We start from the raw sequence: 23,589 nt of genomic DNA, 5'->3' as shown, positions 1-23,589 counted from the left end.
GTCCTCTGCATGGTTTAAAAATCTCTGCACTCGTGATGTTGGTATTAGTCTTGTTTTCAGCATTCATTCTAGTTCATCTAGCAGTTTTCTACAGGCAAATGCATCAGAGGCACAGTGAATTTTTTTAAATAGAAATTTATTTTTTATGATAAAATACAAACAGGCCTGATCTAGGGAACAACAAGGTAAGACAAGGTAAGTTAAATGGTGAAAAGAGAGAATCTTTTCCTAAGAAAAATAAAATACCAGTTTACTAATTAACTTATTATTTAAAAATGAATGATTTATTTTATCTGGAACTGTTATCAATTAGCTATGTAAATGATTCAAAAGCAATTATTACAAAATGTCTTGAAAGATTTTTCCTCAATATTTTCAAGGGGTAATTATTAATGTTTGGCAACTGCAATTGTTCCAAAAGTTCTAGTGTGGTGGGTTGCAACTGATAACATAATAGCTACTAAATAACTGATATTGTAATAAAACAAGCCAGTATAAAATAATGCCATGCAACTTAATAACTTTTTAGTGCTAAAGTGATAATTTATTATGCTGGTAAAAATTGCATTAATACTTTTTAGGAGTGAAATGAACTTTTGTGAAATCAGTTTTATGTGCTAATGGTGATTTTGTGTTGTATTTATGGTTACACATGAATATATACTGATACTGGCTTAATTGATGTAAAATGGATTATAAGTTCAACATATGACTTAATTGTATTGCTTCATTAAAAGCTAATGGCTATAATGTATACACTACACATATTCTCATTTCATGCCACTATATAATGTCATCTAACATACAATGTTACAAATGCTACAAAAAAGAAAACAACCAACAAACAAACTTTTTGGCCTCTGGAACTTTCTTGCAAAACAATGCTAAATCATAGCATTTATATGTTTAAAAATTTACTTGTGTTTACTTTATCACTGAAAATGGTTGTATAATCCAATAAAACATGTGTTACTAACCTTAGAATTACCTGAAAACATTTTTTCCAGCCATTTGTGCAATACCATGCATGCACAATATGAAAAGCAATAGACATATGAAAAAACATGGGCTGGGCCATAACTGGCCATCATTTCTACACTCACCTCAAAGTACACTAAACATTCATGCAGGTGTTAAGTATACAGAGTGAATATTGTGAATGAAGATAATCCTGAAAAAAGAGAATAATTTTTTAAGCTACTGGGGGCAGAATGTTTGATATACATGCACTCAGGATGCCTCAGATAAATGTGTTCAAGGTCTGTCATTAAAACTTTTAAATTTTCCATTTTCTTATTTGAATATGTATAAACTATAAATGTCTGTGTTCATACACACATGATTTTAATAACATGTACATCATGCACATTTGGCATCTGCATATGATGAACATATTTTGTATTCTAAAATGCCTTTGACGGAAAAATGCATCTTAGTTGAATTCAAGCCCTTTAATTTGTCAAATATTGAAATGTTTTCAATGGAAACTTTTTTTTGTATGGTTTTAAAAATGAAGTGATTTATGGTATTTATATGGTGACTATGGAGCACATATTTATATATTATTATCATTCCTACAAGTGGACATTTACTGTAGATATTTAGGTGAGGTTTCCTACATAAAGATACTGCAAAACAGCAATGCCCAGCCTGAGAATCAGACCCACTTGGTTATGAGCCCACTTCCTTAATCACTATGCAGTGACTGTTTATACAGAATATGGATTTAGGAGTACAAATACTTATTCAATGTCAATAAGGAATGACTCACAAAAGTGAGTTAATTGGTTGTGTAAATGTGTGTAATCTGCTTCTTTATTTTGCAGTGTGCCTGATTTTGTGGCAGTCCCTCAAGCACAGCAAATTAATGTTCATGTGTGCCCTTCTGTGCCTGGCAGGGCCTGTTTCAGACATTTGAAGATGGAAGTCGAATTTTCAAACGAAACCTTTCAGTTTGATTTGAAGATTGCCAGCTTCGACATCCCTCCGCTGGCAACGTACCCCATGTTCTTCTTAGGTCTTCTGCTCTACTTGTTCTCCGTTTGCTGCAACCTGCTCATACTGGCTTTGATCATCATGCAGAAGAACCTTCACAAACCCATGTTCATCATCCTCTTTAGCCTGCCACTGAACGACCTCATAGGCATAACCGCCATGCTTCCCAGGGTGCTGTCAGACATCGTGACACAAGCACACTCCGTCTATTACCCCACATGCGTTCTTCAGGGATTCCTGCTCCACATGTACGGAGGTGGCATCCTCTTTATACTCGCAGCCATGGCGTTTGACAGATACATTGCAATCTGCAAGCCGCTGAGGTACAACTCAATCATGACCCCATCCACTGTGTTGATCATCATAGCAAGTGCCTGGGGTCTCGATCTTATTTTGGTTGGAGGCCTTTTTTTCCTTCACATCGGAATTCCCAAGTGCAAAAATTTCATCTCAAATGTCTACTGTGACAATCCAAGTCTGCTCCGCCTCACCTGTGGGAGTGACCTAACCATAAACAACATTTACGGGTTGTTTATCACTGCTACCATGCAGATTATTAGCGTATCTATTCAGTTATTTTCCTACATACATATTCTGGTCACATGCTTTCTTCATCGCCAGTCTGACGCCAAGAACAAGGCTTTGAACACCTGTCTGGCTCAGATAACCGTGTTTCTGCTCTTTGAGAGCGTTTCAACAATTGCAATACTGTCATATCGCTTTAAGGATGTCACGCCCAATGTGCGAAAGGTTTCAGGGATGCTGATTTTTCTGGTCCTACCAGTATGTAATCCTATACTGTATGGGGTGAAAACAAAAGAAATAAGAACGACGTTAATAATGGTGGTGAAAAGGAAAAGAATTGCCTGTACGTAGTTATGCCATTAGCACACACAATTTTAAGACAAAGAAGACTTGCCAACAATGTTTTAACTATGCCTGTTGTACTTACAAACCACATGTACACTCAAGTTAAGGTGCATGGTTCAATATCAAATAATCTCTTTTACCACTTTCTCGATGGTCTGTACGCTCTGCAGAAACTCATTAAATGTGTGTGTCTTAAGACCGGCATGACTTAAATTATTATTGTTTATATATATATATATATATATATATATATATATATATATATATATATATATATATATATATCATTTCGGTTTGTAAAATATACAATTAGACTTTGGTAGTTTTAAAATAAATATCAGCCCATAACACTTAATTAAATCAAATTTCAAACAGCACAACCAGCAATTCTTACACAGTGAAGCAATAATTTCAGTTTTATGAGTTTAACCACACTGAAATCTGGTCTCCCATTCCAAGCAAAGCAATATTATGACGTCACTAAAAACCCAGATGTCATAGTAACAGGGATATGTGCTGCTACCTGCTTTCACTAATAAAGTCACCATGTCCAGCAGGTATGATTGCTACATTTCCCCCTGCTTTTAACAGAGCCCTAACTCAGGTCGGGCACATCCCACAATTACCACCAGTGTGGTGGGCAGGAGGTTGCTGGGGGAGGTGACAAGCTTAACTAGTGGAGCTGGGAACCAAACCCTGGCCTGCAACGCCACAACACAACCACATTACCGCAGCCCTAAAAGGCTGGGCCTCATAGCAAGGTGGCTAATGTGCTACTGTGAGCTCTCCCTGGCTGATCACTATATTTCAACACAAATAAACCAAAAGGCTCATTAGCAAGGGATACACAGTGACAGTGAAGTAGTGACAGTTCAAGACTCTTTGTCTGCTAGCATTTTCAGCTGTTTCCTTGCTTTATAACACAGCTCACAAGAGAATGGTTAATAGGAAAGACTAATGCAGAGACCCTGAAAGACCTTCTCAAATATGGGAAGACCTTCTCCAGCTGATGCGAGAGTCTAGTGAAGAAAGCATTAAACTCTAAGAATATGAAGATTACTGACTGGCACAGATCATTTTTGTGCATGACATTTTTTGAGAAACTGTGTTCAGTTCTGTATATTTAAAGATAATCATGTTTTCTAACATAATGAAATATTTAAAAGAATAACATGAATGGTATGCTTATAGTCATTTATAAAAGTCATAACAGGCACATGCACACTCAGGTTTTCTCTGTATGTATTTGCATACATTTTGAATTAAATTAAAGACTATGAAAAAAAATTCACAGGCACCTGGTAAAATCTTCTCTTAAAAATGTAGGGACGTATTCTATGTGATAATCTGAAGTGTTTAAAAAACCTTGTAATGTTTTGATAATGAGGTCACCCTCTAAACCTGCTATTTCTTACCCTTGGGTAGATGGGCATGGCTGCCAGGTGCATTTGAGGAGTATGTGTAATGTTTCTGCTGAAGGGGCTGTGTCAGTGGGCACTCTCTGTGGGGCTGTCCTTAGTTTCAAACATATAAGAGCTGAGCTAGGCAGGACGGTAACTAATGATAAAGACATCCCTGTAGTCTTGTTTCTGAAAGGAGAACAGCTTACAGGGGTAAGTACTTGGAGATCTGTTGTTATGTTATATATATATATTGTATATATCAGGGGCCCTCCCTGGTGTTATCATTGAGCAGTAAAGCAGACAGAAAATAAACACCATTATATCTTACAGAATAGTTTATGAAGTATTCAGTATGAAATATGTTATTCCTTCATAATAATCATCATTACTTTTAAGTCTTTGTTTTTAGTAGCATATGAATTTCTTATTAGTTTGTCACTATTGTATATTGTAAATGCCACAATGTTTTCATTATAATTCATTGCGGGAACAAACATGGGAAATGCATTATGTGTTTTTTATTTACAGGGGAAATACATTAAAACAGGCATGGACAACCAAACTCTAGGCACAGAAGGCTCCATCATGTATTCCAATATCTCAAAAACTAGCTTACTTTTAACCATGGAATCCCTGGCAATACCCCCAGCAGGCGTCTACCCAGCGTTCATATTTGGAACATTAACGTACTGCTTTATTCTCTTCTGTAACTCCATCATCATCACCACCATTGCTCTGCATAGCCACCTACACAAACCCATGCACATATTGCTGTTCAACCTGCCAATCAATGATATGATGGGAGCCACTGCCTTCTTCCCTCAACTGATTACCAGCATCCTGTCTCAGAGCAGGTCCATCTCTTACCCAGCATGTGTAATGCAGGCTGTTCTCGTACACCTGTATGGAGTTGGATCCCTGCTTATCTTGACAGTGATGGCGTATGACAGGTATATTGCTATCTGCTGTCCACTCAGGTACAATGCAATCATGACCAACAGCAACTTGGTGAAAATCATCACTGTCATATGGCTCGTAGATTTTACTGTCATAGCAATCCTCTTGTCTTTTCTTTCCCGCTACAAAATCTGCAGGACTGTTATAGTGGACATGTATTGCAACAATCCTTCTTTAGTGAAGCTTATTTGTGAGGACACAAGTTTAACTAACTACTATGGGTTGTTTTTAACAGCTGTCACTCAAGGCTTAGCACTAATAGTGGTGGTGTACACATATATCAAAATCCTGCTCACCTGCATGCTCAATAAGCAGTCTGATGCCAAGAGCAAGGCTATTCAGACCTGTGCTACTCACTTAGTAGTCTTCATATTCCTGGAGTTTAATGCTTTCTTCACTATAATCTCACATCGGTTGGAGAAGGTATCCCCATATTTGAGAAGGTCTTTTGGGGTTTCAGTGTTAGTCTTTCCTCCCATTCTCAACCCCCTTATATACGGTCTCAAAACTAAAGAGATTCGAGAGAGGATTTCCATCTTCTTCAAGAAAAAAGTGTCTCCTTTTTAATGCAAGGACATTGTTGTCTGTCTGAATCCATGGTGCAAAATGACCCCCTTGATTCAGTCAGCATTTGTTCATAATTTCGGATAATAAATAGTTAAATGTCGGTTTTCCTTTCATTTCAAGCACAAATTTTATCATTAATTTTATTTCTGACTGTTGAACTCACCAAACTGTGTTTACTAAGACAAAGAAAAGCTTATACGTAAATGTGAATGTGAAAGGTAAGGATTGGTAAGGAAATAATTAAATGCAGGGAGGTATAAAAAAACAGACTCTTTTTTCTTACATTGTTCATGCTTTTTACTTCAGCTGTTACTGTAAAAAGAGATTCAATATCAGAAAATGACCATAGCACTTTAGCGTCAGGGATATGTCAAATATCCAGATTGTTATTGTGAAATTAAACTCATTGCCTATCTCTAAAATACATTAACTTTTTTACATCCCTGAACACACATGATTCTTTGGTGCTGTCAGTGCTCCCGCCCCCTAGCTATTGTGTTTTGTTTTTTCCCCTGTCCATGTGCTTTTGTTTTCCTTGTGTTCTAGCCCTGCCCCACTCTCCGCCCTGTCTCCGCCCACCCGATCATCCCCTCCTGCCTGCTTACACACCTGCTTCCCATCTCCTCATCAGCCCAGCCCTATATCTACCCTGCTTGTCTCTGTCTTGTTGCCAGTTCGTTGCAGTGTGTTTTTGCCTGTCTCGTTCCCGCCGTGTTTTCTGCCTGATTGCTGTTCCCTGAATCGACCCTGCCTGCTCTTCGACCTTGCTCCTGCCTGCTGTCCTGCCTTGTTCACCTGATCTTCCTGACTACCTGGTTTGACCCTGCCTGTCCCCGGCTTTGATTCCTGACTGTGTTTGGACTGCCTTCCCGGTATTTTGACCCTGCCTGTTTTGGACTGCCTGCCTGTTCTACGACTCTGTTAATAAACGCCTGGATTCTGGAATTCTCGTGGTCCGCGCCTGAGTCCTTGCCTGTGCCGTGACAGTACGAACTGGCACTCATGGACTCAGCGGACCTTCCCCAGCTGAGAGCAGCATTGGAGTTGCAAGGTACCCTGCTGGGAACCCATCAGAGCCGGTTGGAGGCAATCGGCAGGTCTCTGGAGAGCTTCGCCACCAGCATGGCCAGCATCACGGCTCAGCTGCTGCAGCTTCAGCAGAGCCGCCCAGCGCCACCTGCAGCCGTCTCTCCCCCTGCCCTGCCTGCACCTCCGAGTCTGGAACCCCGACTGCCACCTCCCGAGTCGTATGCCGGCGATCCAGGTACCTGCAGGTCGTTCCTCTCCCAATGCTCCCTGGTGTTCGAGCTCCAGCCCTCTATGTTCCCCACGGACCGGACGAGGATCGCATACGTGATCACCCTGCTGACGGGCCGTGCCAGGGAGTGGGGCACCGCAGTCTGGGATGCCGGTGCCTCTTTCTGCCACTCCTACGCAGCCTTCACCGAAGAGATGAAGAAGGTGTTCGACCGTTCCAAGCACGGTCGTGAGGCTGCCCGGGAGATGCTGCTGACCCGCCAGGGGGGCCGATCGGTGTCGGATTTCGCTATTGATTTCCGCACCCTCGCTGCCTCCAGCGGGTGGAACTTGGAGGCTCAGTACGATGCGTTCCTCAACGGCCTCTCGGAGCCCATCAAGGACGAGCTAGCCACCCGGGAGCTACCTGCCAGCTTCGATGCCTTGGTGGGCCTGGCCATTCGTGTGGACCAGCGCCTGATGCTGCACCGCAGGGAGAGGGGTTCCCGAAGTCTGCCCAGTTCCTCCCGGGAGCAGTCCTCTGTTTGGGCTGCACGGGGTCCTGCATCTCCTCCACCTACCCCTCCAGGACCGATGCAGGTCGACCGGACTCGTCTGTCACCTGCCGAGCGTCAGAGGAGGATCAGCACTGGGTCCTGTCTGTACTGTGGGCAGACAGGGCACTTCGTGGCAATCTGCCCGGCAAAGGCCAGTGCTCACCCAGTAGTGAGGGGATTACGGGTGAGCGTCACCCCCTTACACCTGTCCCCTGAAGTCCATCCTCTGTTCACCGCCACCCTGATCGTCGGGGGTCAGTCTCACTCCGTTTCTGTCCTAATAGATTCGGGAGCTGACGGAAGCTTCATTGACGCCAACCTGGCGGCCCAGCTGCACCTGCCCCGCATCCCACTGCACTCACCATTGGAGGCCCATGCCCTCACCGGAGCCCCACTGGTCCGCATCACCCACACCACCCACCCGGTGAGTTTCCTCATTTCCGGCAACCACCGTGAAGAGATAGTGCTGCATCTCCTCAACACCCCTCAAGCCTCCGTGGTCCTGGGTCACCCCTGGCTAGTGCAGCACAATCCACACATCGACTGGGAGGGCAATAAGATCCTGGGCTGGAGCCCCTTCTGCCACTCACACTGTCTTCGCGATGCCTTGGTCCCTGCTTCACCAGCCCCCCCTGCACCTGAGGATTTTCCTGACCTCTCGGCAGTACCGCCAGAGTATCTGGACCTTAAGCCGGTGTTCAGTAAGTCCCGTGCCACTTCGCTGCCCCCGCATCGTCCTTACGACTGCGCCATAGAGCTCCTGCCCGGTTCGTCACCCCCTAGGGGGCGCCTGTTCTCCCTGTCCCCACCGGAGACCGAGGCTATGAACCGGTACATCCAGGAGTCCCTGGCAGCAGGGATAATCCGCCCGTCCTCCTCGCCCGCAGGGGCTGGCTTTTTCTTTGTTGGTAAGAAGGACGGCTCTCTTCGTCCCTGCATTGATTATCGGGGTCTCAACGCCATAACTGTTAAGAACCGCTACCCCCTACCCCTTCTGTCGTCTGCCTTCGAGTCACTACAGGGCGCCACCATCTTCACCAAGCTGGATCTCCGCAATGCCTACCACCTGGTCAGAATTCGAGAGGGGGACGAGTGGAAAACAGCTTTCAACACCCCCTCTGGGCATTATGAATATCTGGTCATGCCATTCGGTCTGATGAATTCCCCAGCTGTTTTCCAGTCCCTGGTGAACGACGTCCTCCGTGATATGCTCAATCGGTTTGTGTTTGTTTATTTGGATGACATCTTGATCTTTTCTCGCTCCCGGTCCGAACACGTCCAGCATGTCCGTCGCGTCCTTCAGCGCCTGCTGGAGAACCAGCTATACGTCAAAGCAGAGAAGTGTGAGTTCCATCGGGGCACCATCGCCTTCCTGGGTTTTGTCATCTCCGCGGGAAGCATCCAGATGGACAGGCAGAAGGTCCAGGCAGTAGAGGAGTGGCCTCGCCCCACTTCACGTCGGGAGCTGCAACGCTTCCTGGGGTTCGCAAACTTCTACCGCCGCTTCATCCGCAATTACGGCATGGTGGCTGCTCCTCTCACCTCTCTGACTTCTGTTAAGACGGCATTCTCCTGGTCCCCTGAAGCCGAGAAGGCGTTCGTCGACCTGAAGACCCGGTTCACCTTAGCGCCTGTCCTGACCCAGCCGGATCCTGCCCAGCAGTTCATTGTGGAGGTGGACGCTTCAGACATAGGAGTGGGGGCCATCCTGTCACAACGCTCGCCGACAGACAACAAACTTCACCCCTGCGCCTTTTTCTCCCACCGCCTCACACCCACCGAACGCAACTATGACATCAGTGATCGGGAATTACTGGCAGTCAAACTGGCGCTGGAGGAGTGGAGGCACTGGCTGGAGGGGACGAGCATCCCATTCCTGGTGTGGACCGACCACAAGAATTTAGAGTACCTCAAGTCGGCCAAACGTCTGAACCCCAGGCAAGCCCGCTGGTCCCTGTTCTTTTCCAGGTTTGACTTCACTCTGTCATACCGCCCCGGTTCCAAGAATGGTAAGCCAGATGCCCTTTCACGCCAGTTTTCACCCGCAGAGGTACCCCAGGAGCCCAGCACCATCCTGCCCGCCCGATGTGTGGTCGCGGCTGCTCAGTGGAACATCGAGACCGTCGTCCGCACTGCACTTCGGGCCGAATCGGGCCCTAGCACCTGTCCCCCTAACCGTCTTTATGTTCCCCAGTCTGCTCGCTCTCAGGTCCTGCAGTGGGGGCACTCCTCCAGACTCGCCTGCCATCCCGGTGCTCGACGTACTGCGGCGTTCATTAGCCAACGGTTTTGGTGGCCCGCCATGAACGATGACGTCCGGACCTTCGTCTCCGCCTGCTCGGTCTGCGCCCGGAACAAGACGTCCACCTTGCCGCCCGCCGGCCTGCTACAACCCCTGCCAATTCCCAGACGACCCTGGTCCCACATCGCCCTGGATTTTGTCACTGGCTTGCCCTCGTCTGACGGTAACACCGTCATCCTCACTGTCATAGATCGCTTTTCCAAGTCGGTACATCTCATTCCGCTGCCCAAATTACCCTCTGCCAAGGAAACAGCCCAGCTGCTCATTCACCATGTTTTCCGTTTGCATGGACTACCCACTGACGTGGTGTCTGACCGGGGGCCCCAATTCACCTCTCATTTCTGGAAAGCTTTTTGCAGGCTACTGGGTGCCACGGTCAGCCTGTCATCCGGGTTTCACCCCCAGTCTAACGGCCAGACCGAGCGGGCTAACCAGCAGCTAGAAGTGGTACTGCGTTGCCTCACATCTCAGGAACCCACGGCGTGGAGCCAGCAACTACCCTGGGTGGAGTACGCCATCAACTCCCTGCCCTCTGCATCCACAGGGCTGTCCCCCTTCCAGTGCTGTGTGGGCTACCAACCTCCCCTATTCCCGGCCCAGGAGGAGGAGGTGGGGGTCCCCTCGGTGACGGCGTTTGTCCAGCGCTGCCGTCGCACCTGGAGACGCGCACGTACCGCACTGCTCCGCTCCTCGGCTCGGGTCAAGCAGTTTGCTGACCGCCACCGCTCCAAGGCACCCCGCTATCGCCAGGGTCAGCGAGTATGGCTCTCCACCCGGGACCTTCCCCTCAAGGTGGACTCCCGCAAGCTGGCTCCCCGCTTCATCGGCCCCTTTCCCATCGCTAAGGTGATCAGCCCCGTGGCGGTCCGGCTGAAGCTCCCGCTCTCCCTTCGCCGCATCCACCCAACCTTCCACGTCTCCAGGATCAAACCCGTCGTCCGCAGCCCTCTCTGCCCGGCTCCCCGGGCTCCTCCGCCTCCCCGCCTGATTGATGGAGCACAGGCCTACACTGTACGCCGTCTACTGGGGGTTCGGCGTCGGGGGCGCGGTCTCCAGTACCTGGTGGACTGGGAGGGCTACGGACCCGAGGAGAGATGCTGGGTCCCGGCCAGGGACATCTTGGACCCTGGCTTGATCCGGGATTTCCACCGCCGGAACCCGGGCTCGCCTGCTGTGACGCCTGGTGGCGTCCGTAGGGGGGGGGGTACTGTCAGTGCTCCCGCCCCCTAGCTATTGTGTTTTGTTTTTTCCCCTGTCCATGTGCTTTTGTTTTCCTTGTGTTCTAGCCCTGCCCCACTCTCCGCCCTGTCTCCGCCCACCCGATCATCCCCTCCTGCCTGCTTACACACCTGCTTCCCATCTCCTCATCAGCCCAGCCCTATATCTACCCTGCTTGTCTCTGTCTTGTTGCCAGTTCGTTGCAGTGTGTTTTTGCCTGTCTCGTTCCCGCCGTGTTTTCTGCCTGATTGCTGTTCCCTGAATCGACCCTGCCTGCTCTTCGACCTTGCTCCTGCCTGCTGTCCTGCCTTGTTCACCTGATCTTCCTGACTACCTGGTTTGACCCTGCCTGTCCCCGGCTTTGATTCCTGACTGTGTTTGGACTGCCTTCCCGGTATTTTGACCCTGCCTGTTTTGGACTGCCTGCCTGTTCTACGACTCTGTTAATAAACGCCTGGATTCTGGAATTCTCGTGGTCCGCGCCTGAGTCCTTGCCTGTGCCGTGACAGGTGCAGACCCAAAAGTATCATTATTTCCTGTCTTTTTAAAATATGTAGCGGTAATAAACTCAACTACACTATTTTAAGAGGATATGTAAAAGGTCACTAACAGGATCTAGCAGGCTTGAGCGTCAGATTTCATTAACATTATTAGTTGGACTGATAAATCAAGTAAAGCATTAATTGACAACTAATGCTTTGATAGAAACTGATTGTATTTAATAAACAAGTTAAATATTGTAATGTCCTTGTTGTGTCTTACATATTTATTTGTGTGGTTTTATGGGGAGATTTACATTTACATTTACATTTAGCAGACGCTTATATCCAAAGCAACGTACAAAAGTGCATATAGTAGGCACAAGGGCAAGATGTGTACAGGTCATACAATGCCAATAGTGCTGAAGCTGAGCACAAGGTCGGTGTAGCGAGACAGAGCTAATCTGATCTAAGGTTACATATATCGAAAACAGTCACTGGGACATGTGAGATGTGTGGGTTGAAGGTTATTTAGCTTGGTATCAACTCCATTACTCGTGGAGATTTGTTTTTCATCATAGTAGTAATGGACTTTTTGACTCTTTTTACTGAACTGAATCATTTTGTTCACTGAGTCACTGATTCATTCATTCTGGATGATCGAATCAGTAATTCATTACTATTACATTGCAAAATGCAGTAAATGATAGCTTTGGTGTTTTGAGATTTGAGATTTACATTATTTATTATTATATTTTAAAATATTATTATTATGTATTACTATTATTTATTTACTTGAGAAACTTTCTGAATGCAAATTTGTCTATATCATACATTACACATCGCGACCCACAGACACACCCCCCACAGTTTGATTAACACTCTTCTAAGAAGATTTCTAAGAAAGTGACTACACTGACTCATTCATTTCCTCAAGTTTTTAGTAAATGACTATGTTTATCTCATTCACCTCATTCAGTTCCGACATGTGGTTCCTTTTCTGGCCATAGGGTGGCGACACTCAGTTTAATTCAAGATAATAAATAAACCTAGATGACAAATAGTCTTGTTAATCCACAGGGAAGATGGCATACAATTTAAATTCAACTGATCACACATAAAAAGGACTGAGACTTTTTTTTGCATTTAAAAAACACATTTCAGCAATATTGGCAACAGGAGACCTCCGTTGACAACATAACTAATTAAATAATAAAAGGTTCTTATTTTGGCCTATTCGAATTTTAAATTCCTGTGTGAAATGTCCACATATAGCTATAGCAAGTATAAATAGTGATACTGTTTACTTAGCAACTAACTTCATTGGCTTCATTAGTAATTAGCTAGAAAATATGGTATTAATTTTATTGAGTATTAGAATGTGTTTAACAAGCCTGGTTTATTGTTAATAAAAACAAGTACTTTATTTTCACAAAACGGAGCATGATCACGATATTAACATACAGCACAGTATTATTTCAGAAGGGATCTCCCTTTGGTCAGGAATGGACACATAATGAATGAACTTAACGAGGTTCACTGAACAAGATGTACTGAATAAACTGGCGGAATGAATCAGTAGTGATTCTGTGAACTGCAGCAGACCCAAACAGTCATTGAAACTGAACTAAAGCAATCACTTAACAAATCAGTAGTGTGTACTGATTTGTTCAGTGATTGCAGGTGTTAACATTCAGTGACTCTGCTAGTTCTGATATGCTGCCTGGACCGTGGCCTATGTAATTTTTCCTCCACTCACCATTTTTTGTTTTGTAGATGTCTATAAGCTGATGTACTTGTCATTCACAATATATTGGGAAGGTTGACTAACTGGTAGGTTGGATGAATAATTATGTAAGAATAGTGAAGCAGTACACATGTTACAAAAAGATTCATTCATTAGTGAACTGAACTCCACTAATTAGGGAAACAACTAGTAGATCCTGTGACTCTGGGAGGAGTTTCTTACTGAACGATGTCTGCCTAACACGCTCTGTCAAATAGCTCAGTCAGCCAGGGATGTGTTGCCCGGATTTGTTTGTCTCTCATCTGCTAAACAATGTCATCATTACTCACCCTCCTCACATAAACCAGATACCAAAAATATTTTTCTCATAGGCCCGTGCCCTCATGAGGTCTTGAATGACACAACCTGGAGATCAAATTTCACCTCGGGGGGACTTTGGAACACACAGTCGTTCACCTACTGAAATGACAGTATAAAAGTACAGGCCACTCACAACGCGGCAAGAATTTCATGCTTTGCCCATGTCTGCACAACGACAAAGAGCTGTTGTGCCTCAACAACCAATGGCTGTGTCAAGAAGAGAGAAGAGATGTGGGTAACATACATTATAACTCAGATGTTCTGGAAGATGTTATCAGAGTAATCAAACTTTTCCACATTTTTACACAAATGGACCTCAGCTTTTACAACAGTTCTTTTATTACTCAAAAGTAAGCAAAGGTTTTTTTTTATAACGTCTAGAAGGAGAAACCTATGAAAACATGGATAATTTTTCAATGAATTCTTCATCTGTTTTGAGGCTGCAAGGGTTTGATCTCCCTCCACACGGGGCCTACGTAGCATTTGTTTTTGCCACTCTGAGCTACTTGTCCATTCTCTTCTGTAACCTGGTCTTGCTGATCACCATCACTATAAATAAGAGCCTCCACCAGCCCATGTACCTCCTGCTCTTTAACCTACCTATCAATGACCTCATCGGCTCAACTGCCCTCTTCCCACAGCTCATAAAGGAGCTCTTGCTTGACACCAGGTACATAGAGGTCTCAAACTGCATCACTCAGGCATTTTTCATCCATCTCTATGGAGCTGGCAGTGTGTTAATCCTCTCTGTCATGGCGTATGACAGGTACATTGCGATATGTAACCCGCTCAGGTATGGCACCATCATGACCACCAGTCACATTATAAAAATCATTACATCAGTGTGGCTAGTAGACTTCATTTTGATCGGCGTGCTGTTTTATCTCCTGCTCCGGTTACCTCGTTGCCGGTCTTTCATATCACACCCCTACTGCGACAACCCATCCCTGCTCACATTAGTCTGTGCGGACACCACCATCAACAACATTTACGGACTGCTCATTACAGCCAGCACACAGGTGGGTGGTGTGGGCATGATTCTCTACACGTACCTGCAGATCCTTATCGCGTGTTTTAAAAGCAAACGATCTGACACAAAAAGCAAAGCTCTACAGACCTGTGCCACTCATTTAGCTGTCTTTCTCCTTCTGGAGTGTTTAGGGCTTTTTACAATAATTTCCTACCGTATAAAAGAACTTTCTCCTCATATGAGGAGGATGATAGGAGTTTCTACCATGATATTTCCCCCCACACTGAACCCAATAATATACGGCCTCAGAACAAAGGAAATCAGACAAAAAATTATGTTACTGTTCCGCCAAAGAGTGTCACCTTCTTGATATTAGTTTTAACATCAAATATATGCTTGTAGTGTTCAGTATTTGAGGGTTTTTTCAGTTTTTTTTTTTTTCATTGGAGTTCATCAAAATAATCATTTCATGATCTGGAACCACCCCTACAACTTTAGTGTTATTTATAATGTGTCCAGCACAGTGGTGTCTTTGAGAGTCCTGGTAAATATTATAGAGAGTTTACTTTGCAACACCTGGCATTGCTATTTAAGATGCTTTAAAGCTATTGTGCCAAGCTATTACAATTTAAAACCTAGTAAAATGTACTGAAAGCTAACCCAAATGGCGCTCCTGATATCCAACAAGTTTACCGTAACATTATCACCTATTGTTATTCTTTCTTATTTGTAAAACTTTATGAAGTGTATTTGTATATAGACTGCTTCTGGATTTACAAAAAATGTTTGTAAATGAAATTGTGTGCTGGACTCTTGTATCTACCTCCTGGTAGTGCTCTCCGCCATCATCAATCAACACCCAGAAATCAACCGGTCATCTTCTCTCTACCCACATTCCTCATGGCAATGCTGTGGAACAAAGTAGTGAATGCTGTCAGAACAACAGTTACCTCACTACCCCCCATTGCCTTCTGAAGATCTGAATTTTTTTAGATTGTACCTGTATCCCCAAATTTAATTATGTGTTTCTAAACACCACTTGGTTGGGATATTTAGTGTTAGGGTATCACAGGCAATTGTAAATATGTTTTTTTTTTTGTTTGTGTGTGTGTGAATCATATCACTATTTAAAGTACTTGTACCTGGCAACCTATCGATCAACCTGATCATGGGAATGAAATGGAACAATACTATAGAAAATGACGAAACTGATGAAATGTAAGTGTTTATATGCTTTTTTTCGGGGGGGGGGGGGGGGGGGGGGGGGGTTGGTGGGGTGGGGTGTTTCTTTTTATTTTTCATTATTTTTTTTATTTTAAATATGTGAATAGTACTGCTTTCAGAACTCTTTGTTTAAACATGTAGGTTTTAAATAAAGCTCTTTTTAAAGTAAAAATGTCCGTGGGTCTTCATCCTTCTCTTTCTCCAGCTTGTGATCATTGCAAAAAGTCATAAATACGGTGTAGACTTTGGGATATAAGGAGACAACTGGGGGTGCACTGAGGTCCGTCTGGGGGTGCTTAGGGGTGCATTGTACCCCAATAGTGCCGGGCCTGATTGTAACACTCACTGTCATTCTTATTGTTTTATTTGAATTTAGGCACTATTACACTCTCACAGCAGAATAAGCTGTAACAGACCTGTAACGGGGGGGCGGGGTGGGGGGGGGGCAGCTTGTACAGCTTGGAGTCAGTGGTGCAGCTTGTGATTGCAAAACTGTGCATACAGGAAAGAAAAAGAAAAACTGACTTTTTTTCTTTCTTTTCATTTCTTTCTTTCTCTCTTTCTCTACTTCTTTCTAAGGTGCATTTCCTGACACACTTTTGATGTATTTTTTGTTACTATGTGTGAGGTGTAGTGTTATCATAGTCTATCACAAAGTGCGCCATTTAAACTGTTATGCTGAGACGTTTTTATGGTAAAATTAATTTGTATATGTTTCTATGTACTACAGGTCTGGTTCATTTTTCAAAGGAAACTTTCACATTGAAATTGAAAATTGCCTTCCACACCTCATCTGTTCCACCAAGTCTCTCTTGGTGTTCAAGAAACATCTGAAGACACAGCTCTTCCGCTCTCACCTGAGCACCTGAAACACTACCCCCAAAGGAATTTCTTGTGTCTCAAACTGTGTCCTACTAAATTATATTAAAAAAGTAAACTATTGGTTTAACACACTTCTTAGCTCTACCAGCTAGCTTGTAAATTGTCTGGCCAACCACTGATACTTGGTCATACAGCACTTCTAAAAGCGTTGACTCCTTATGGTTTTTGGCTTGTGTTGTACTCTACTTCACTTGTAAGTCGCTTTGGATAAAAGCGTCTGCTAAATGAATAAATTTAAATGTAAAAGTAATGTGAATGTTTTCTGGTGGAAATGCCTTCAACACAGACATACTGTTTGACACAATCTTGTGCAGCCATAAAATTGGACCAGTTTAAGTTGACTTTAAAGGTACACATCACCACCTACTGAAAAGGTGTATGGATCAAGAATAAACCAATGCATGAACCTGCAAACCAATATATGCACCACAAATCCAATACATAGAACAATGAACTAATATTTACACCAGTCAACCCACTCATACAAACCAGTACAACTGCCAGCCAACCAATATATAAATCAGCACACCATTGCATCCCATGCCGATCCGATATATGCACAACTCGTCCAACAATTCCTGTGTCCTGCATCTTGACCCCCTTCAGTGTGAACTCTCATTGGTTACTGCTGGACAGCATTTGTTCTTCTGTCATCTATTCAATTATATTACTGTTATTCAGTATCCTCACATGACCCATAATAAAAGTGTTTATTTCTTGGTCCTGTGCTCACAGGGTGATAAGAGAAAAGGTCTTTCATCAGGTGAGATTGAATATCAGCCCTTTCTGGGGGACCCGGAAGGAGGTGACTCACCCACTGAAGGGATTATACAGTCTATAAATACATGCCAATCGCAATTTCAGAGGAGTCTCATAGCTTGCCTATGAGTGCAATGAAACAGAGCTCATCTGGCTCAGAAACTGATTGTTGCACTTATGGTTTTGTCAAGGAGGAGTGAAGAAAAATGAAGATGTTATTAGGATATAAATAATTTGGTCCTACACATTTCCTGCACTCATTCCAAGTGGATCTCAACTTTTGAACATAATTCAATGCTTTTGTTTGTTCTGAGAGGTCGGCTCTTATTCAGTAGTAATTATTCTATGGCTTCGGAGTTACCCCTGAAAGCACAGTAATGGATACCTTTTCTTCAAATTCATCTTCTGTTTTGAGGCTGCAAGGCTTTGATCTCTCTCCCCAAGCAGCCTACGTAGCATTTGTTTTAGCTACACTGTGCTATTTGTCTATTGTCTTCTGCAACCTGGTCTTGCTGATCACCATCACTATCAATAAAAGTCTCCACCAGCCCATGTACCTCCTGCTCTTTAACCTGCCTATCAATGACCTCATCGGCTCAACTGCTATCTTGCCACATCTCATAAAGGAAATCTTGCTGGACTCCCGCTACATCAAGGTCTCAGACTGCATCGCTCAGGCATTTTTCCTCCATATCTATGGAGTGGGCAGTGTGGTTATTCTCACTATTATGTCATATGACAGGTATATTGCAATATGTAACCCACTGAGGTACAACACCATCATGACCAGCAGCCTTGTTGTAAGAATGATAACAATGCTATGGCTTCTGGACTTCTTTATGATTGGAGCGTTGTTTGCTCTAGTTCTCCGGTGGCCTCGATGTCAGTCTCTGATTACACAGCCTTACTGTGACAACCCATCACTGGTCAATTTAGTCTGTGCGGACACCACCATCAACAACATTTACGGACTGTTCATTACAGCCAGCTTGCAAGTATTTAGTGTGTCCGTAGTTGTCTACACCTACCTGCAGATTCTTATTGCATGTTTTAAAAGTAAAGGATCTGACACAAAAACCAAAGCTCTACAGACCTGTGCCACTCATTTAACTGTCTTTCTCATTTTGGAGAGTTTAGGGTTTTTAGCAATTATTTCATACCGTATGAAAGAATTTTCTCTTCATGTAAGGAGGTTTGTTGGTGTTTCTATCATGATATTTCCCCCTTTCCTGAACCCAATAATATATGGACTTAAAACAAAGGAAATCAAACAAAAGATTATGTTGCTGTTCTGTCAAAAGGTGGTCAAATCCTGATGCTGGTTTTAAAGAAAAAAATATGCTTGTGATGTATTTGCATGCTTCAACAAAAAAGATGTCAAGAACTTTTTTTCTCACATTTATGTAGTCTGATAGAGTGGGGCCAAACTTTTGATCATCTACCATAGTAAATGATAATTAATTTTAGAATTAAAGTTTTGATTAATTTTAGGTGATTGTTGTGTCCTCCCAAAATAATACAACTAACCTAAACAACACACATATTTTCATTTATGAAATCAGTAAATTGACTATTGCATGTCGATTTGAACAAATCAACCCCAGCCCTTAGTGCTACTATGATGCAACTAAAACAATACCAATTTAAGTAATGACCTCTCTTTTTCACTGTTTAATAAGCTTGTAATAAAATGGTTGTGTAAGTGACAGAAAATAAAATATTTTCCATGTTTTCAGATTTTTTTGTGTTTGTTTTTATTGGGATTGATAAACCATCTTTGGAAAACGCTCAGTGTTTCAGCAGTGTGTGTGTACTGATATCTTAATGTGCATGATTACCTTACATTACATATCTTAATTGGTCTTTTACTTCATTAGTTTATAATGAGAGTGTATGACACTGCATTTGTGGCAACAGGAGACCTCATGTGAGAAACACGGGGGGGGGGGGTAGCTTGTACAGCTTGGAGTCGGTGGTGCAGCTTGTGATTGCAAAACTGTAAACACAGAAAAGTAAAACAAAAAATTAAAATTTTTTCCTACTTTTCTTTTTTTTCTCTACTTCTTTCTAAGGTGCATTTCCTGACATACTTTTGATGTATTTTTGTTACTATGTATGAGATGTGGTGTTATCATAGTCCTCTGTTATTTTGATTAGTCTTTATGGCACAAATAATTAATATATGTTTCTATACCATACAGTATTGGTTCATTTTTTTCCAAGTAAAACTTTTACATTCAGTTTGTAAATAGCCTGTTTTGCCATACTCTAACTGGCAATCTTTCTGACAGGCCTCTTCTCGAACCTGTTTTCCTCTTTCTGAAGCCTGCTCAGGGCAGATCAGTCCTCACAAACCCACCTGACTGTGCTCGAGGGTGTTAATTGTTTGGAATTGTGTTCCTACTTCAAAGCGGAGTTCCCAAGTGTCAAATGCATTGCAATCATCTGTTGTGGCAACCCCTATCTGTTTGGTCCCATCTGTGGGGCTAACCATACTACCAGCAAAATTCATTTGTATTCATAGAGATTCAGTGGATCTGTTTATGTATGTTTATCTCCTATATCCATATTGTCTTCACATGCTTACTAAATTGGCAGTCTAATGCTGAAAATGAGACTGTTAACATCGGTTTGACTCAGATACTTGTGTTCTTTTTGTTAAACCCCATGTGTCAATCAAAATCTAGGGATCACAGACTTTCTGGTACTCCTAGTATCTGATCTAATACTGCACAGACAGAATACTAAAGACATATGAAAATAATTGGTAATGAGGATTGCATGGGCAGCAGTGTGGCATAGTGGTTAATGAGCAGGACTCATACCAAAAGGTTGTCGGTTCGACTCCCCACTGGCACTCTACTGCTGTCTGCTTGCGCAAAGTACTTAACCCACAACTGCCTCAGTAGGTATCAGGCTGTAAAAACAGATAACATTGTAAAAACCTGTAATTGATGTAAGTTGCTCTGGATAAGAGTGTCTGCTAAATGCCAATAATATAATGTAATGATGTCAAGAAAGCAAATTGTTGCTACTTTAAGTATTTTTCCATAACTAAACAAAAACTACAACTCAAAGGGACTCTCTCTCTCTCATACGTATATGTATATATATTATGCATTATATGTGGGAGGATGCAACCATGCTCAGTTTGGTGCCTGCTTCTTGGTGCACAGTGGGATATGTAGTGCGTAAAATGGCCACATTGGCTGCATACATGTCAGAGAATTGCATGTTCCCTGTATCTCGCTTGGGTTCAGAGGCTTCTGTGGTGAGGCAAGCTGTCAGGGCTCCCGCCCCCTAGCTGTTGTGTTTTTGTTTTTCCCTGTCCATGTGCCTTTGTTTTCCTTGTGTTCTAGCCCGGCCCCGCTCTCCGCCCTGTCTCCGCCCACCTGATTGTCTCCACCCGCCTGCCTGCACACCTGCTTCCCATCACCTAATCAGCCCAGCCCTATATCTACCCTGCTTGTCTCTGTGTTGTTTGCCAGATCGTTTCAGTGTTTCTGCCTGTCTCGTTTCCCGCCTGTTTACCCTGTTTGGATTTTGCTGGTTTTTGCTTCGCCTGTTCCTCGACTTCGTTTTTTTGCCTGCCCTTCTGTCCTGATTGCCTGATCTACCTGCCTTCAAGGTTTGACCCTGCCTGTTTCGGTTTTTGATCCCTGTTTTGCCCTTGGACTGCTTACCTGGTATTTTGACCCTGCCTGTTTTTGGACTGCCTGCTTGTTTGAGGATTCTGCTTATAAACGCCTGTAATTGGAGCACTCGTGGTCCGCGTCTGAGTCCGTGCCTGAGTCCTGACAGTACGATCTGGCCACTATGGACTCAGCGGACCTTCCCCAGATGAAGGTGGCATTGGAGCTGCAAGGTGCGTTGCTGGGGAGCCATCAGAGCCAACTGGAAGCCATCAGCAGTTCCCTGGAGAGCTTCGCTACCAACATGGTCACTGTCACTGCTCAGCTACAGCAGCTGCAGCTGAGCCAGGAGAACTGCCCCACACCTCCCGCAGCAGCCTCCACGTCTGTCCCACCGGTTCCATTGAGCTGGGAACCCCAATTGCCACCCCCGGAATCGTACACAGGGGATCCAGGAACCTGCAGATCGTTCCTCTCCCAGTGCTCCCTTGTGTTTGAGCTCCAGTCCTCCACGTTTCCCACAGACCGGGCGAAGATCGCATATGTCATCACCCTGCTAACAGGCCGTGCCAGGGAGTGGGGCACCGCGGTCTGGGATGCTGGCGCTCCTTTCTGTCACTCATTCGGAGCCTTCGCCGAGGAGATGAAGAGGGTGTTTGACCGCTCCAGGCACGGTCACGAGGCCGCCAGGGAGATGCTGCTGATCCGCCAGGGGCACCAGTCGGTCTCCGATCTTGCCATTGATTTCCGCACCCTGGCCGCCACTAGTGGGTGGAATATGGAGGCGCAGTACGACGCTTTCCTCCACAGTCTTTCGGAGCCCATCAAGGATGAGCTGGCCACCCGGGAATTGCCAGCTAGCTTTGATGCCTTGGTGGACCTGGCCATCCGAGTTGATCAGCGCCTATCGCAGCGACGCCGGGAGAGAGAGGCCAGTGGACCGCTCAGTCTCACCCGGGAACATCCGCCCGCGCCGGCCGCACGGAACCCTGCACGTCCGCCTCCTGCCTCCCGAGAGCCGATGCGGGTTGTCCGTGCTTGTCTGTCCTCCGCCGAGCGTCAGAGGAGGATCAGCACCCGATCTTGCCTGTACTGCGGACAGCCGGGTCACTTCATCGCAACCTGCCCGGCAAAAGGCCAGCACTCACCCACAGCCAGGGGGTTACAGGTGAGCGTCACCCCCTTACACCAGTCCTGTGAGGTCCGTCCTCTGTTCTCGGCCATGCTGCTCGTCGGGGGTCAGTCTCACGCAGTCTCCGTCCTGATTGACTCGGGAGCCGACGGGAGCTTCATCGATGCCAACCTGGCAGCCCGGCTGAAACTGCCCCGTGTCCTGTTGCACTCACCACTGGAAGCCCACGCCATCACTGGGGCCCCGCTGGTTCGGATCACCCACGCCACTCCTCCGGTGAGTTTCCTCGTCTCTGGTAACCATCGCGAGGAGATCGTGTTGCACATTATTAACACCCCACAAGCCTCCGTGGTCCTGGGCCACCCCTGGCTAGCCCAGCACAACCCCCACGTTGATTGGGTGGGCAATACAATCCTGGGCTGGAGCCCGTACTGCCACTCCCACTGCCTTCGGGATGCCTTGGTTCCTTTATCGCCGGTCTCTCCTGCCCCCGAGGACTTCCCGGACCTGTCGGCGGTGCCTCCTGAGTACCTGGACCTGAAACCTGTATTCAGCAAGTCCCGCGCCACGTCGCTACCTCCGCACCGCCCATACGACTGTGCTATTGACCTCCTGCCCGGCTCGTCACCCCCGAGGGGGCGTCTGTACTCCCTGTCACCCCCGGAGACCGAGGCCATGAACCGGTACATCCGGGAGTCCCTTGCTGCAGGCATCATCCGTCCATCCTCCTCACCCGCAGGGGCTGGGTTCTTCTTCGTGGGTAAGAAGGACGGCTCCCTCCGTCCCTGTATTGATTATCGGGGTCTCAACACCATTACTGTAAAGAATCGCTACCCCCTGCCACTTCTGTCCTCTGCGTTTGAGTCGTTACAGGGGGCCTCCGTCTTCACCAAACTGGACCTCCGCAACGCTTACCACCTGGTCCGGATTCGTGAGGGAGATGAGTGGAAGACGGCCTTCAACACTCCATCTGGGCACTATGAATATCTGGTCATGCCGTTCGGTTTGACTAATGCCCCAGCTGTCTTCCAGGCCCTGGTCAACGACATCCTCCGAGACCTGCTCAACCGGTTTGTGTTTGTCTATCTGGATGACATCCTCATCTTCTCACGCTCCCTGCCCGAACACATCCAGCACGTCCGTCGCGTTCTCCAGCGCCTGCTGGAGAACCACCTGTATGTCAAGGCGGAGAAGTGCGAATTCCATCAAAGCACTATCTCCTTCCTGGGCTTTGTCATCACGGCAGGGAGCATCCAGATGGACCGGCAGAAAGTCCGAGCGGTGGAGGAGTGGCCTTGT

At 45.3% G+C, this 23,589-nt stretch overlaps 4 protein-coding genes across 4 annotated transcripts; all 4 read left to right on the top strand.

The window, feature by feature from the left end:
- The first annotated feature begins 1,920 nt into the window (after positions 1-1,920).
- LOC118782567 (olfactory receptor 52B2-like) lies at positions 1,921-2,871 on the top strand. The gene has a single exon (XM_036535921.1). It carries the CDS (start codon positions 1,921-1,923, stop codon positions 2,869-2,871), a length of 951 nt encoding a protein of 316 aa, XP_036391814.1.
- A 1,982-nt stretch (positions 2,872-4,853) lies between these two features.
- LOC118783770 (olfactory receptor 52B2-like) lies at positions 4,854-5,792 on the top strand. Its single transcript, XM_036537727.1, has one exon. The coding sequence runs from the start codon at positions 4,854-4,856 to the stop codon at positions 5,790-5,792; it is 939 nt and encodes a 312-aa protein (XP_036393620.1).
- An 8,300-nt stretch (positions 5,793-14,092) lies between these two features.
- Positions 14,093-15,031, top strand: LOC118782587 (olfactory receptor 52H1-like). The gene has a single exon (XM_036535942.1). It carries the CDS (start codon positions 14,093-14,095, stop codon positions 15,029-15,031), a length of 939 nt encoding a protein of 312 aa, XP_036391835.1.
- Positions 15,032-17,903: 2,872 nt separating this feature from the next.
- On the top strand, positions 17,904-18,842 carry LOC118783769 (olfactory receptor 52B2-like). Its single transcript, XM_036537725.1, has one exon. The coding sequence runs from the start codon at positions 17,904-17,906 to the stop codon at positions 18,840-18,842; it is 939 nt and encodes a 312-aa protein (XP_036393618.1).
- Positions 18,843-23,589: the final 4,747 nt, after the last annotated feature.

This window comes from Megalops cyprinoides, chromosome 9 (genome assembly GCF_013368585.1).
Source record: "Megalops cyprinoides isolate fMegCyp1 chromosome 9, fMegCyp1.pri, whole genome shotgun sequence".
Lineage (NCBI taxonomy): Eukaryota > Metazoa > Chordata > Actinopteri > Elopiformes > Megalopidae > Megalops > Megalops cyprinoides.
This window is presented reverse-complemented; position numbering and strand designations above follow the sequence as displayed.